Source organism: Notolepis coatsorum, assembly GCF_963971535.1.
Source record: "Notolepis coatsorum genome assembly, chromosome: 12".
Taxonomy (NCBI): domain Eukaryota; kingdom Metazoa; phylum Chordata; class Actinopteri; order Aulopiformes; family Paralepididae; genus Notolepis; species Notolepis coatsorum.
The window spans coordinates 48,754,128-48,771,565 of NC_140176.1; the positions used below are offsets into that span (position 1 = coordinate 48,754,128).

The 17,438-nt window shown below is 40.8% G+C and overlaps 1 protein-coding gene across 2 annotated transcripts in view; it reads right to left on the reverse strand.

Annotated features, from left to right (window-relative positions):
• Nucleotides 1-2,994: 2,994 nt before the first annotated feature.
• Nucleotides 2,995-17,438, reverse strand: part of oxsr1b (oxidative stress responsive kinase 1b) — a 198,506-nt gene continuing 184,062 nt past the window's right edge. For both annotated transcript variants that reach the window (XM_084326512.1, XM_084326513.1), the window contains 6 exons: nucleotides 16,779-16,946; nucleotides 13,234-13,292; nucleotides 12,744-12,796; nucleotides 11,793-11,861; nucleotides 11,121-11,185; nucleotides 2,995-6,418 (listed from right to left, as the gene is read on the reverse strand). In XM_084326512.1, coding sequence (XP_084182638.1) covers nucleotides 6,344-6,418; nucleotides 11,121-11,185; nucleotides 11,793-11,861; nucleotides 12,744-12,796; nucleotides 13,234-13,292; nucleotides 16,779-16,946 — 489 coding nt within the window. In that variant the 3' untranslated portion in view covers nucleotides 2,995-6,343. The remainder of the gene's footprint in view (nucleotides 6,419-11,120; nucleotides 11,186-11,792; nucleotides 11,862-12,743; nucleotides 12,797-13,233; nucleotides 13,293-16,778; nucleotides 16,947-17,438) is intronic.

The following is a 17,438-nucleotide window of genomic DNA, read 5'->3' on the forward strand; positions in this document are numbered from 1 at the left end:
AAGTCAGTCCAAAATATAAACATAATGTGTTTTTCATTTATTTGTTGATTTATTTATCATTTTCAATTGGCCAATTGAAAGCCTCAGACCCAGACCTCCCCATCATCCACACAGCCTAGATTAAGAATAATAATTAAAAAAAATTTACTTACATGGCCTGGGAAAGTTCAACCAAGATGAAGATGAGCTCTCTGCCAAAGCCAGAAACCAGAAAAGAGGAGTGTCTCTGGTAGACAATGAGTGTGAGACTGATTTTGTGGACCCACAGCATGTTTGAGTTTTTATACGCAAATGGGTTTTATTCGTAGTGTTTTCACTTCTGAAATGGAAAATGTAATTAAAATCAGAACATTCCCCTGGGTGTCCTCAGTGTCGCCCATAAGATAATAAGATAATTGATGATTCCACACATGTCCTTCATGTGTGTTTTGACCTGTTGCCCTCAGGAAAGCGCTTTAGACAGCCTGCCTGCAAACAAACAGAAGGAAGTTTGGGTTTGTTCCAGAGGCCATTCGACTGGTGAATGGCCACAGTACAAGGAATGGTCAGTTTACTAACAAGCACCTTTTGACCCCTTGATTTAATAATTTTTTACGAAAGTGCACTTTTTTTGTACTGACCGAATTTATTTATTGGACTTGACAGATCAACAATGTAGGGATCCCGTTCTGGCAGTGTCATGTCTCTTGTGCTTTGGAGTGTCATGTGTTTCTTGTCCCGTTTTGTCTTGAATGTGTAGAAGTGCAGCTGTTTGCCGTATTCATCTTCTAAATTGCCCTATGTTGCGGGACTAATACAGTTTTTTCAATTTAATTCATCATCTTTCCTAATATTTTCTATGGAGCTGCTCCAGACTTAGCTGTAGCTGATGACATCACAAAATTAAAATGTTAGCACTTTTTTTTTTTTATATATACACTTTTTCTCCTTATTTGTCTATTTTTCTCCCATCCCAATTTCGCCTCGCCAATTCTCCCTTCAATTCTCCCCTCAATGTTAGCACTTGTAATAGTAAATTGTTATATGTTACATCATCATTTGTACAGCTTATTGGACATGTTCATAAGCTCTGTGTTAAAATACATATTCTCTTACAGCCTTGACTAGTTAATATGATCAACTAAGCTCAAGACACTAGGCGACAGTCTGACAGTGTTCTTACAGACGTCATCAGACGTGTCCGACAAGACGAGAATCTATTCACACCAGTTTGCTTTGTAACCCAGTTTTGGCCTATAAAACCTCAGGTAGCAGACAGCCTCTGGCTATTTTTAACCAAAGTAAACTAGACTGAACATTTTGGATAATAAACCTTTCTTCCCCTCATAGGCTACGTGTCCAGCATTGTGCAATGAGGCGACCTTAGAGTTCCTAACGAGTTCCTTAGAAGTAGAAATATCCATATAAAATAGTACTCTGGTATAAGTCCTCCAATTAAAATTCGACTTAAATGTGCACCATCTATGGAGTTTTGGGTGTGGGGAATTTGTTTACATTTGCGGAGCCTGCAATTAATTTACAAAATATAGACAACACATGTCATTCTTAGAATTATTATAATATCTCATGTCAATCTGAATCTCAAATCATTTGGAGGCACTGTGAACCAGACAAAAGCCTAGAAGATGTGCCATTGTAAACAACAATGAAACAGTGACTTTTTAGGTAGTGTTCTAGCTTCAGTGCTTATTTATTTATTTCACACCATTTCAGCAAAACAGTAAAAAACATTGACCATGACAGAAAGTGTATAAAGGTGCCGAGTAGAGGCAAGAGACCCAGATGGGCCTATACGGGGCCTCAACTCATTAAATCATTGGATAAAAAACACAAAAACAAAAGTAAAGTGAAATAAGTTCATAAAACAATTTTCATAATAAGATTAACAAACAACATTAATAATTAGTCTAAACAAATTAACATTTAAGAATTAACAATTGAGCCAATTTTCCTTAGGTACGGTTTTGAGGTGTGTGTTCAACAGAATGTAGTATCAAAAACACATTAACAAAAAGTATGGGTTACTGAATGCTGAACTGCACTGTTATAATCACTAAGCCATTGTAAGACCTTACCTGTGTCCCTGTATCACTTGTCTCTGCTGCCCTTTGATAAAAAAAACATCCCTATGTGCATTTTCCTTTTTTTTGTGGCATATTTCAGTAAGTCACATAAAAGTCACCTAGTAAAAGTGAGATAATTGACAATATCAAAACATGCTAGGGCTGTACCGAATAGTTCAAAGCTTCGTTCATAATGTTGACATACGAATTCTAAATCAACATAAAAAATTGCAATTATAATTTTTTTTTTTAATTTATGGCGAGTGCCATACCATGCCATACCAGAACGATGCCCCTGAGTGCTTGGGAGCATTCAACCCTCATTGACCTCTAAAGGTTATATTAAGTGGTATCCAGTTATGATGTCACTGATTGTTGGCAAGCTTTTAATACGCAAACGTTTTCTTTAGTAAATAGTAAATGATGGGTTCCGATAAATGCAGTGGGGGGAAAAGTACAATGTGTTCTACTTGAGTATTTTCATTTTACCTTCGAAGAAGTATCTCCAAAAATGTTGGTTACTTTCCAAATGTTTCAAGCCCCTCCCCCAGGTAATCTCTTTAGTTTCCCCCAAAATCGAATAGGCCATCACCTGACCTGACATAACAATAGTCTAATGTATTGGTTCTCAAAGGGGGTCCGGGAACCACCAGGGTTTCCCATTTCACTAATAGTTTCTTCACTAGAAGTTAGCACAATGAGAGAATGTAGGCCTATACAAATTACTATTCTGATAAGTCTTCCGACAAGAAATATCTTCTCAGTTGGGGGTCCCTGGGATAATACCTTATCAAATGGCCTATTATATTTACATGTTGGGGTCCTATGTGAAAATGCTTTGAGAAGTACTGGAACTAACAAACCTCCTAGCTTATCAATATCAACACTTCATTCCGCTTCATACCGAGAAGAAAACTCCAAGGAGGCTGATATGTTCATTCTTTATTGATCCAAAATAATCAAGAGAAACATGCTTTGAACTCCAAAAACCAACAATAGAGCAAATTAAAGAATGAGATAAAAATTAAAACAAGTGGAAAATTCAAATATATTACAGCTTTCGAGTTATTGCCTAGAGACAAAGTTGTATTTGAAGGTAATCGGTTCAATTGCTACAGCATTGTTAAGGTATGATGTACTAAAGCGAGACAGCAAAGGGTTGGCGCAGGGAGAAGGGATGAATACAGCCATTAGATCATAGATCTCAAACTTCATTGGAAGCAGGGCTCAATCTAGGCCACATACGCGCGCACACACATACCGAATTCTCTCAGAGCTTATCATAGTCACACCTGTCCCGTCCTCATCTGCTTTGGCAGACTACGGCAAGAGAATGGCACCAAATACTGTCATTAGGAAAACTTGCTTGCTTGCCACCTTCCACATTACGGGACAATGACGTTGTCGGGTCACTCACCCTTTGAACATAACACCCAGTGATGCAGTGGTCATGGGACGGGGTTGCACGCCGTTCCACCTCTTTGAGCAGGAGCACACAGGAATGCGTTCCACTCGCGTGTGTGTACGTGTCGTCATTAAAACACAGTGCAACCCCTTATGGAATCACCACTGCACCACTGATAACACCCTCACGTGTAACACATTACACATTATCACAGAGAACCGGGATCAAAACCTCAACGTTGTCTGAACAAAAAAGGACTTGGTCGTGTTTAAGGCTATAGCGTAAAATGTAACACGGATGCAACTTTAATAATCGATATACAAAGATCTCCCCCTCCTTACGCCATGTTTGCGAGCAGCGATATGTGGTTTCATAACGTCAGGCATCTGGAAGGGCACGTTTCACATCACGTGGCCAGGTTGAACAGAGTCAATTCTGCTGGCGTGTCTAAATGTTGTAAGAGTACTAATCAATCCTCCCATATTGAGGTCAATGCCAAACACAAGATGCACATTCATCACTAAACCGTGTTATTAATAATAATGCACATTTGCATAAATATCTATAGAGGGGCTCGAGAGGATGGGAGGACCAGAAGTACTCATGTCATCTGTGTTGATGATGCTCGTCCTCAATCGTCCCAAACAATATACCTTTCGGATAGCGTCACAGCTGAACATTTCAAAAACATCATAAAACGACATATAACCTTCCTTTTGAATGCTTTAAAAAGAATGAGAAAAGAAAAAAAAGAATTGATACAAAAAAAAAACATAAAGGACTTTAGCAGTGGGTTAAAATAAGTACTGCAAATGGACCCATTTTGGTATCATTAGAGTGAAAGAGGAGGCTGGATTGCTTTGATGTTGACTCAGATTTCTCTGAACCGCCCGGACAGGTTTCGAGCGGGGCATCCCGGCTGGACTCTGCAGCTCTTTAGTAAGTAAAATACGTTCAAACTTTTCAAAAAAAGTACAAGGCTGAAAAGTATATGAGCCGCATGTAAATAAAGCTGCATACATGACAGCATGTCCCGCAAAAACCAAGGATATCAAATTGCCAAACTTGCAAATGTTGTCCTTTTTTCTCAGCCTCCTCTGTCACACAGCGCTACATCCCCAATCATGTTGTAGGACAGGAAAAAGGCCAAGAGTGAAACACCCAGTATAAAAACAAATCAAAGCCAATGTCATTATTTACATACAAGTTAAATCAAGTACTTATTCTTCACCCACATTAGCAAATATGCACTTAGTCTTATTTATTTTAATTATTTTTACGCATTTGAGAAACTGATTCCAAAACTAAGACACGGACCAATACACAGACATACGGACAGACATTTGCGTCATACACAACACTTTGTGGCTTCAGTTACGATTGTTGTAAAACCTTTTAAAAAATGTACATAACTTTAAAATATATAAACTATGATAATGAGGAAAATTCACAGACCGTGTTACGGTGTAAAAAAAGAAAAAGATATTCTAACCTTTTCTTAAAAAATATATGAGATCTCCCAAAGTTAGGCCTTCAGAAATGACTTGACACCAACATGTGTGTTTTGCTCCAAAGATTTGTGTCATAAGTCATAACACAAAGATAAAAATTAAATAAAAGTGTATATGATATTTTCACTGGTACTTCCACGACAGTCTAGGGTTTGGGATTGACCCATCTCAAACCCCGCCCCTCTTTTCTTGATCCTCCAATCGTGGACCAAGAAAAGAGGGTGGGGTTTGAGATAGGGTCAATTAGACCAATTAAAACGAGTCGACACTAAAGCACTTGAATCCACAAGGTGGTTTCGCACGTTAACCACACCTCTAATGGAATGGGGATAACGGATCAATTTCATAGATCATTGAGCCACTAAAATACATCAATTAAAACATGAAATCAGTTGAAGGCAAAATTTAGAGCCAGATTGTTGAGGGCAGGTAAAACATTAAGGGTATCTTTTTTTATTGCTGGAGAAAACTACATACAATATAAACCAACCTTGTACAGGGATGCTCCGTGACCAGTATGGCCTTGACATTGTCAAACGGACACCTCACACTAATTGCACGTACGGCAAAAACCACTATGATTAATAATTAATGACTCTTATTGTATGGAGGCCATCATGGAAACCGACGTTGCCACATGAGGCAACACATCAACATATTTTCCCAAAGGATGTAATTCAGCTCTGCATTGTTTTAGCGAGAGTAAGGAAGTGTACGTGTTATTGCTTCGAACAGGGCATTGTGACATTCAGACAGCTTCACTTTTAGGGGGGCGAGGTGTCCCCCAATTACCCTCCCCCCAAAAAAAACAAGAGCAAAAAAGTTTAACAATAGCAACTGAAACCACGTTCGTACAAATTCAGACAAAACATAATGCTCCAACATCATAAGTGGGGGGCGGGACCTCCCTCCCCAAAAAACGTGCATTCAGTAGTTCTGTTGAAGATAAGGCCTTTGTTACACCTACCAGGACTCAAGGGCTGTTGGTTCAGATTGTGCAAATGCATCACATATTACAGAGGAAAAAAATAAAAATAAAAGTAACATTTTCTTGTTGATACTTGCTGATACTTCTACATATACACTGTAAACCTTTTTGTTTGTTTGTTGTCGAGTGATTCTTATACTGCACTGTTGTGTTGTGTTACTGTATGTATGTTTCAGCCAACCACCCTGACTTGACGGATGTGTTTTTGAGTAATTCTACAGGGTGTCAAAATGTTTACTGTTTTCTTTGGCAGTAGTGGTTTCTTTACAGCCAGAGAGCGGGTGGGGGAAAAATATAATATGTTTTTTAAACTAGATTTTTTGTGTGTTACTTTCACATTGTTTAGGCAAGTCACGGTCCCAGATAGAACAACAGTTTAACTAATGCTGAGCTGAGCGAAGCCCATGAGCTTGACGTCATCCGGCATGTCAGACCCCTCGACTCCGGAAGCCTAAAGAGACAGGAGAGAAGCGATAGTCAGCGACATGTTGGCTAACCATAATACATGTTAAAGGTCAAGACAAGAAGATGGATACCAATTTCCTCTCTGTGCGTTCAGTAGAAAGCTATGTGGCTGCAAGCCAGTGGATACGGACTAGAGGCTGAGTGACATGTGAGTGGATTTTGACTCCCGCTCCTTCCCACTCCCACAGAAATAATCCCATCCCATCCCAATCCCAAATGAGAGTTTAGAAAAAATCCCACTCCCTCCCACTCCCACAGAGGACTGATCCCAATCCCGTCCCAATCCGGAGCCAAACTTTTATAGAATCCCACTCCCAGTCCCATCCCACTCCCGTTTACCAATCCTGCTCCGTTTTCTTCCTCAGTATAAAATATGCAGTACATGGGTCACATCATGTCTGTAGGGCTGTACGTTAACTTTTTTTGCACATAGCACTGGTGCTACAGAGGTTGATCGTTTTGTAGCACAGGCCAAAATCTTGTAGCACAAGTATAAAACGTGTTATATTTGTAACAGTCACAAATGTGCCTATTGTTTTGTGTTATTTAGTTGCAGTGCCATGTTTGGCTGTCATTTTCATGCTGACAAGTTGACGTCACACAGCCAGACACGTTACGTGTAAGGAATTATGGGTTTTGGTGTTGGATGTATGGACTCTACTAGGGGTGGGAATCACCAGTTTCATCACGATACGATACGATATCGATTCTTTGGACAACGATATTTGCCAATATCACAAAGTCTGCCACGATACGATACGATGCAGGTGCCTGCAATCGATATGAGACAATATCATAAGACCATTCAACACAATCAGTAACATTTAGATCAACTCAAAAAAGGTAATGAAAATATAATATGAAAGAAAGAAATTAAGCTCTTCCAGACATTTAAATGAAAAAAATCGATTGTTTTAATACAAATAGACCTCCTGTTCACTGTAAAGTGCCACATTTTGATATATTGAGCTTTAGGGCGCTTTCACATATAGTTTTGGTGGACTCGGTGCAGACTCTGTGCGGTTTGGGGGGTGAAGTTGCAACATTGTTGCATTCTTCATTTGGTTCGTCTGTGTTCACATTGGAATTTGTCAAGTGCACCAAACGTTCTGAACAATGTCACGCGGTCGAAAAGGGCGCTCGTCTATTGGATATATATAGAATCCCAAAAACAGGCTTCGGGGACAGCTCTACAATTATCAGGAGCAGCCCAGCGCACACACACACACCACATTCGAACACGTTGAAAAGGGCGCTCGTCTATTGGACACAATAGCGAGTGGAAATCCCTCCCCTTCAGGAGTGAAATCCGCGAAACACAAACATGCAACATCCACTCGTGTCTCTCTCACACACACACATACATATTACACACACACACACGCACGCGCGCGCACACAGCACACTCCGCTCCGCTGACAGCAGGGACTCTCTCTCTCTGTTTCACAGTGAAGTAGAGCAGGCGGGACAGCGCCGCGTCACTTCCTATATTTGGTCCGATGAAGCGAACCGAGACCTACGTTTTCAGGCGGACCAGAATTCGGTGTTTGGTCCGCACCAGAGTTCGACTGAGCATTCACACCACCCCAAAAAAAGCGGACTATCCGAGAAAACGAACTCTGGTCCGATAGTCCGGACCAAACAGCTCTGGTGTGAAAGCACCCTTAAACTTGAAATAACTTTTTGGAACTCACAACACACAACCTAAAACCCCTCCCTACCTCCCTCTCCCAAACAGTTCCTAATTTTTTTTATGTTGCATGATCATGTATACATTTATTATGTATTATATTTGTTATGTTTAAATATCAACATTATCTGGCCATCCTCAGTAAATACTATCAAACTCCTTTGACCTCACCTACTTAAAATCATTGACGTAGAGAGAGGGACAGAGAGAGGCTGAGGCTCCCCCGCTCCCTCCCTTTCCTCACTGTTTTCTCTGCCTCTGACCAGGGTTAGCTTAGTTTAGGTACCGGTAGCAGCTAACTAATTCGTTTTGGTGAGGATGCAAAGCATGTAAGATGCATTGGAAGCGTTGCAGGGAAAAACAGGCAGAGACTTATTTCCTGGTCGCAAAATGAGCTGCGCTTGGGCGGAAATGAGACTTGCCACAGGATTTTCAAAATAAGAGTATCGATATGAACCGAATGCCTATCGCACGGGTGCTAGTGCAGTAAATTCATTCATCGCACAGACCGATTCTTTCATAGCACGCTGTACAGCCCTGATGTCTGCGTTAGTTAAATATAAAACCACCAAACATTTACATTAGTGATGCACCAATGTATCACTCCCGTCCAAATCCCGTTGATTTTGTTGTCATAGTTCCCACTCCCTTCTGCTCCCGTTGACTTTTACTCCCGGTCCTGCCCAATGACGGGATTCAAAGTGAAATTGACTCCCATCCCGTGGGAATCCCGCGGGACCGACGGGAATCCCGAAAAGATGTCATCCTCTAATACGGACCAGCTAGCCTGTAACTGTTGGCCAAAAACACCTCTCCCGGGAATCTTAAGCTAGGCTAGCCGATTTGTATCAGCTTCCATTAATTTGTGCTAAGCTAGGCTAACTTGCAGGTGGATAGCTTTCTAATGAACGTACAGAGAGGAAATTGGGGTAGCACTTTATAATAACACCCTGTTATAATACATTTATAAGGTATTTGTAGATAATGAACTAATCATGAACAAACCATATACATTCATAAATGATTATTAAATCATTTATAACTATATTTGTATACCATTTACAAAGTATTTATAACGCATTAGTGGATAATGAACTAATCATGAACAAACCATTTATATACATTCATAAATGATTATTAAATCATTTATAACTATATTTGTATAACATTTACAGATTAGTTCTACATTATTTATAACTCATTATCAACATTGTTTGTACTTGATTTGTTCATCATTAAATAATGTTGTTTAATGTGTAGTAACACATTTGTAGATGCTTTGAAAAATAATTATGAAAAAACTACTATAGTGTATCTCCATTTATTTTTCATGTTCAACAAATGATTTGTTAAGACATTCATAAAACATCTATAAATCATTTGCAGATGCTATCGTGGGGGCCAATCTAAAGTGAAGCCTATTCATCATTAATAAGTGTCTAATACAGTTAATTATTTGTTTACTTTTTCATCACATGTTACAAATGTTGTAGGCAGCTTTCGGATACACCCTTCTTTGTGACATCAAACAGTGACAGAATTAGGACTAAAGATAAATGCAATTTTATTAACATATAAAATACATGTGCATGACATATAGTGTAACATCGGGGGGCACTAGGACCCAGGAGTACCCTGGCCAGGTAGAGTATCTAGAGAGGAAGTCTCACGCGAGCGAGACTTGACGTCACGTGTGTTGTGTTGCACTGTTGCCGTCTGTTTGAATGGAAGCACAAGTTATCCGTGCTGCGTCTATACTTTCGCTTTTAATAAGGTATGAGCAGGTTAAACACCTTTTTTTGTTGGTAAATCTATTCCATCATTTCCGACCTACAAACAACTCTTATGTTGTGTAGACGTTCGTGTAGATGTGGTGGCCGCTAACGTTACATGTGTTCCTAATGTGTGCTCAGTGTGCTCAGTGATGATGACACGACACAAATAATTATTACTCTTGTGTGTCGTGTCGAACAAATGTAACGTTAGCGGCCACCACATCTACACAAACGTCTACACAACATAAGAGTTGTTTGTAGGTCGGAAATGATGGAATAGATTTACCAACAAAAAAAGGTGTTTAACCTGCTCATACCTTATTAAAAGCGAAAGTATAGACACAGCACGGATAACTTGTGCTTCCATTCAAACAGACGGCAACAGTGCAACACACGTGACGTCAAGTCTCGCTCGCGTGAGACTTCCTCTCTAGATACTCTACCTGGCCAGGGTACTCCTGGGTCCTAGTGCCCCCCGATGTTACACTATGTCATGCACATGTATTTTATATATTAATAAAATTGCATTTATCTTTAGTCCTAATTCTGTCACTGTTTGATGTCACAAAGAAGGGTGTATCCGAAAGCTGCCTACAGCATTTGTAACATGTGATGAAAAAGTAAACAAATAATTAACTGTATTAGACACTTGTTAATGATGAATAGGCTTCACTTTAGATTGGCCCCCACGATAGCATCTGCAAATGATTTATAAATGTTTTATGAATGTCTTAACAAATCATTTGTTGAACATGAAAAATAAATGGAGATACACTATAGTCATTTTTTCATATCCATTTTTCAAAGCATCTACAATGTGTTACTAACTACACATTAAACAACATTATTTAATGATGAACAAATCAAGTACAATGTTGATAATGAGTTATAAATAATGTAGAACTAATCTGTAAATGTTATACAAATATAGTTATAAATGATTTAATAATCATTTATGAATGTATATAAATGGTTTGTTCATGATTAGTTCATTATCTACAACACCTTATAAATGTATTATAACAGGGTGTTATTATAAAGTGCTACCAAAATTGGTATCGATCTTATTGTCTGACTCTGGAAAAGACGGTAAACGCATTTCCCATAATGCTTAGTGTTCCTTAAAATGCATAGCTGTTTAAAGACTTTTGTAGCTCACAGTTATAAATAGAATGCCAAGATGTTCACTGAAAGAGACCCGAGTGAATATTGTTAGAACTCACCAGTTTGAAAGTTACATTTTTATTGGTTTGAGGGTCATCTACTATTTTCTGCAAATTAGCACCAACTGAAAGGGAAGAGAACAATATTTAATAAAAAAATATATATATAAAAAAAAGATGAGACAGTTTCTAAATATCATGATCATAATCAGCTCTGTGCATAAAGATGTCAACCTTCTGAATGACATCATAGCGGTGCCAGTTTGACCAGAGAGAAGAAGACAAGACATTGGACAAAAGGTAAAAAGCTGTGCAGAGGACAAACTCCTTTTGCGGTGTGGACCAAAGGAAGGGTCTGGTAATTGCTCATCTAGTAATGTTGGTAAACAGAAAACCGATGTACTGGAGACACACGTCAGGTTAGTGAGCTCAAACCACCGGCATGAGCAGAAATATCCCATTTGTCACGCTCGTCAAAATCAATATCAAGATACGGTCCCTTGTTCTTCCACCCAGCTCATTAAATTATATACACATCTGGAAATCAATCATGTTTCACAAAGTTCATTTGTGCAGATTGCATTTCCAATGTTTCCGCTGGATAATGACCTTTGACAGCGGAATGCACAGACTTACCAAATCAATCACAGTATTGCAAAAGAATAGTCTATAATGTTGACCTTTTATTGAGGAAGAATATAATGCTTGTGTGTACGGCTGAATGTGACTGACCAACGACCAAGTCCCTCCCATCCACCAGGCCTGCCGACACCAGCTCCTGAGATACGCCTTCCGCCGTGTCTGGAGAGACAAGAGACAGACGGAGAGACACGCCGTCACCACTGGGTCAACATGGAGGCTTTTTAATCATTACATAGACTTTTTCACAAACATTCTAAAATGCGCCCAGGTTCACTTCTTGTTGTAGTGCAAGGAAACTATAAAAGAAGGAAGGGTCGTCACGTCACTGTGTAGCACGTGAACGAACAGTTCGGCTGACACAGAGTTGAATGGGATCGCCATCTCCTTGTTTATTATTACCTCGGATGACAGAATCATCTGCAATTTGCTGCATACTAGCTAACGTTTGATATATTGGTTGATCAGATAGCTGGTATATTTTTTATTTGAATATAGACTTCAATAGAATTGGCACCAAAGTCTGGCACCAAAGTCTGGCACCAAAGTCTGGCACCAAGCAGAGCATAGAACGCTGGTATTCTGACGTGATGACCCTTCCTTCTTTTATAGTTTCCTTGTTGTAGTGTGTGCTAATACAGTAGCTGACAGGAAATACATTTTTGTAACCTTTTGTTTTTGCAAAATGATGTACTGAATTATGTTTATTTTTGTGTGTGCAAATAATCTAATGTAAAAAATGGTAGGCAATTATAAGCCTCAGCTTCAGCCTACACCTTTTCAGTCATTTTCTTTTGTTTATAAATGTTCTACTACTGTACATTGCTTTGTAAAAGAAGACCGAAATAAAACCATTCATTCATTCATTAATTTGGGCCGAAGCTGTTTCCTAGCAACAGAATTGGCTAGAGGTTGTGCAAAGGATGCTACCGGGGCAGTTTCTTTCTTCCTTTTCAGGAACCTACCAGGGTTCTACCAGGGTAGATTTGCTGAGCACATGCTCTTTTTCAGCAACACCCTGCTTCACACTATCTATTTACTCACCTCTTCCTGGCATGAATTCGAAGCGGATGTCGTTAAGCTCCTTCTTTAAGTTTCTGTGAGACAGAGTTAGAGGAACAGGGTTTGATGGAGAAGGTTAATCACCCGTTAGGTCACTTTACACAGTTTGCTGGGGCCATATTCAGAAAAGAGGAGGAGCAGAGATGTGTAAAGGCCCTACTGCCCTCTGCTGGAATTCCAAAACAACTACAAATACAAAATAGCAAAAGTCCTCCTGAATATGGTGATATTTATTCTCCCCCCTATTATATATCTATCCACTAGCTAGACCATATTATGAATAACCCAGGTGCCTTAAGATGCCAGCCTCTTTGAATGACATCACATCCCAGTTTATCCTACAGATACATTATATGCATTCATTCTCTCTGTCTCTCTGTTATGGAACAGGTAATGAAAAGGTAACTACATTTACATAATAAGATGGCTTCCATCTCAACGCACCTGAACCAGGTGAGTAAAAGACACTCACCTTAACCGTAATACCAGACTGATAGGAGACTTAACAGCATCACCTGCAGCAGCTGAGGTCTGTCACCACACACACACACACACACACACACACACACACACACACACACACACACACACACACACACACACACACACACACACACACACACACACACACACACACACACACACACACACACACACACACACACACACACACACACACACACACACACACACACACACACACACACACACACACACACACACACACATTATTGCTTTTCAATACATGGTTGAAAGAAAGAATTCAGCAAAATCGACACCTTACTTAGCTTCTTGGTGGTATGGTATGGATCTGGAAATTGCTACGTCAGCCATAACTATATTTAATACACAATAATAACAGCGCAGTCATAACTTCTTACTAGCCCAAGGCTGCTTGTGTCTCTTCTCAAAGCACGTTTGGAGGGAAGGGACATAATGCTTTGGTTGGACTTTAAAGAAATAAAAATGAAAACAAGTGACAAAATAAGATCAATTAAAAAGACACAAACAGAGTAGAATTTAGATTTGTATCCATATAATAAATTAATAAAGAAATGCGTTACATTTTTCAAGGTGCAACAGCATTGGTCATTTTAACAATTCTGGCTGTTAGGGCGGTCAGGTGGCGTAGCGGAGATTGCGTTCGTTGTCACCAGCTTGGCTGGCCGTTCACACTAATACAATTGGCAGTATTAGAGGGTGGGAAAGCTGGCGGGTGGGTCCTGGACATTGTGGACAGCGACCCCTACAGTTCGGTCGGGGCGCCTGCTCAGCGAGGGTAGGATCGAGTAGGGTCGAGCTGCAGCCTCGGAGCCTCGGTCCAGATTGGAACTTCCGCCCTGCCACAGGATTATTACTCCTGTGACAGGGCAATGCACTGATTGGCGGAAAGTACGGAAGTATCTCGAAGTACGTCTGACGTTTCTCTACGTTAGCGAACGTTAAACGTTGTATTCATAAAATAATATAAATTCAGCAGCATGGGGAGGGCCGGGGGGAGGGGAGGTACAGGTAGTAGAAGACATAGAGGTACAGGTCACATAATTATAGTACAGTGGAGAAGTAAAAATAGAATAAAAAGGCAGTGTAAACAATATACAATATTATTAACTCTAATAATAACACGCCTCGCGGGCTCATTATAATACGAGAGCCGTGGGTCTGCATTGTATAGAGCGGTACCCCGGCCGTATTCAAGGGCTGGAGCGATTTGCGATGGATCAAACTGTATTAATATAGTAGTAATAATAGTAGTTGGCTAGTTGCGCGCTTCTGGCCACCTCCCGCAGTGCGCGCATACACACATACTGTCTGTAGCCTATACAGTACGTGCAAAATTAGTTGTCAAGAGCCAATCGCACAGGTTGCCTCATCTCATCTGGCTCTGCAAATAGATCTAGAGTCTGAATATCATATATAGCCTGCTGATGATCTCTCTCGAGTCAAATCCATTCTGAGAACGGAATGCAGTGCCCGCGACGAGGGTCTTGATTGATTGATTGATTGAAAATTGTATTAACAGATCATGCTGGACCTACAAAAGGCCTTTGACACTGTCAATCACTCCATTCTTGATTGAACATTTTATTAACAGTTTGCAGAATGGGTACAGTACAGTACAGCTCAATACACACAATTGTTAAGGGGATGCAGACCAGAGAAAGACTTTCGCCCTGGGGGGGGGGGGGGGGGGGGGGGGTGTGTGTAGGAGGGGTGGGTGGGGATGGGGACACTGTACAACTGTACAAGCAAAACTGTACATTGGAATATTGACAAAACCATACTTGGTCATTTACTGTACATTGGAGGGGGTTGGGTTACAACACAGGAGCAGAGTATAAACAACAGTACAGGAATGAGAAACAGTACTGTACTGTTGTTTATACTCTGCTCCTGTGTTGTAACCCAACCCCTCCAATGTACAGTAAATGACCAAGTATGGTTGTCAATATTCCAATGTACAGTTTTGCTTGTACAGTTGTACAGTGTCACCCACCCACCCACCCCTCCTACCCGACCCCCCCCCCCCCCAACCACCTCCAATGTACAGTCCCCCCCCCCCCACCTACCCAACCTCCTCCAATGTACAGTTTCTACGTCAAATGTATATACTCTCTTTTCTGGACTCTTTTTGTATCACAAACAATACTATATTTGCAAATCTGGTATGTCATAAATGTATAGATGTAGCAGTACTGTCTACCTGTATGTCGTGTATGTCATATGTTATGATGAATTGAAAATGGGGGACCCTGATGTAAACAAGACAAAAGTCTTTCTCTGGTCTGCATCCCCTTAACAATTGTGTGTATTGAGCTGTACTGTACTGTACCCATTCTGCAATCTGTTAATAAAATTTTCAATCAAGAATGGAGTGATTGACAGTGTCAAAGGCCTTTTGTAGGTCCAGCATGATCTGTTAATACAATTTTCAATCAATCAATCAATCAATCAATCAATCAATCAATCAATACCCTCGCCGCGGGCACTGCATTCCGTTCTCAGAATGGATTTGACTCGAGAGAGATCATCAGCAGGCTATATATGATATTCAGACTCTAGATCTATTTGCAGAGCCAGATGAGATGAGGCAACCTGTGCGATTGGCTCTTGACAACTAATTTTGCACGTACTGTATAGGCTACAGACAGTATGTGTGTATGCGCGCACTGCGGGAGGTGGCCAGAAGCGCGCAACTAGCCAACTACTATTATTACTACTATATTAATACAGTTTGATCCATCGCAAAGCGCTCCAGCGCTTGAATACGGCCGGGGGATCCGCTCTATACAATGCAGACCCACGGCTCTCGTATTATAATGAGCCCGCGAGGTGTGTTATTATTAGAGTTAATAATATTGTATATTGTTTACACTGCCTTTTTATTCTATTTTTACTTCTCCACTGTACTATAATTATGTGACCTGTACCTCTATGTCTTCTACTACCTGTACCTCCCCTCCCCCCGGCCCTCCCCATGCTGCTGAATTTATATTATTTTATGAATACAACGTTTAACGTTCGCTAACGTAGAGAAACGTCAGACGTAATTCGAGATAAGTCAGACGTACTTCGAGATACTTCCGTACTTTCCGCCAATCAGCGCATTGCCCTGTCACAGGAGTAATAATCCTGTGGCAGGGCGGAAGTTCCAATCTGGACCGAGGCTCCGAGTCTGCAGCTGGACCCTATTGGTAGGATCTGGAGAGAGGTAGTGCGGGCCGCCTCCCACACGTTACACTCTCCAAGTGAGAATCTGCGCGGCCAGGCTGGCTGCCGGCTGGCTGCACATGCGTCGGAGGAAAGCATGTGACAGTCTCCGGTCTCTCGGACCAACAGTAGGGGAAAGTGTGCAACAACCAGGACGGGTGGGATGGGAGAAAAATCGGAAAAAGAAGGAGGAGAAAAAAAGATAAAAAATTCTGGCTGTTACTCTTTTGGACCTTAAACCTGGTCACTGGTGAATGAATGAGTGAGTGTGCAGAGTTAGAAGCTGCCACGGCATGGTCCACTAACCTGGGTAGCGGCGCCGGGCCGGCTTGGCGTGGGGGTCGCAGCCTGGGCAGCGGGTAGGGCATTGGCTGGCTGTGCAGGAACCTGGCCTGCAGCCTGAGGTAGTTCTGCCTGACCGGTGGCCGTGGGGCTGAGGCGAGTATTACTTAAAGCCTCCGTCGTCTGAAAAACCTACAAAAATACATCAAAATCAATATATATTTTTTTTTATCAAATTTTTTTATTATTACTTAACATGAAAACAAGACAACACAATACAATAACCATAATAACAATACACAGAACTTCACAGGGAGATTACAGAACAATAATAATAAAAGAAATAACAATTTATAAAACAACATTTTAATTTTAAAGGGGTACTATCTTACAATTGGCCTTTCCCAGTATTCAGTGCCGTTTCCCGGCCGTGTGGCTCTATATCAATAAGACTTATGTCTCTAATTCTCATATTGGCGCACTCTTCCAATTCCCCTCACATCCCTCACCCTCACCAAACTGAGTCATCTCAAAACGTGCATATCAGTGATGTCAGAGATTTCCAGCTGCATAACAATGTGGCAATTGTCACCAGGCCACACAGTGGTTGGAGCCCAGCCTCAAAACGGCTTAAGATCCTGAGGTAGAAAAACGCTGACCCTGAGTACCCGACCAGAAATACAA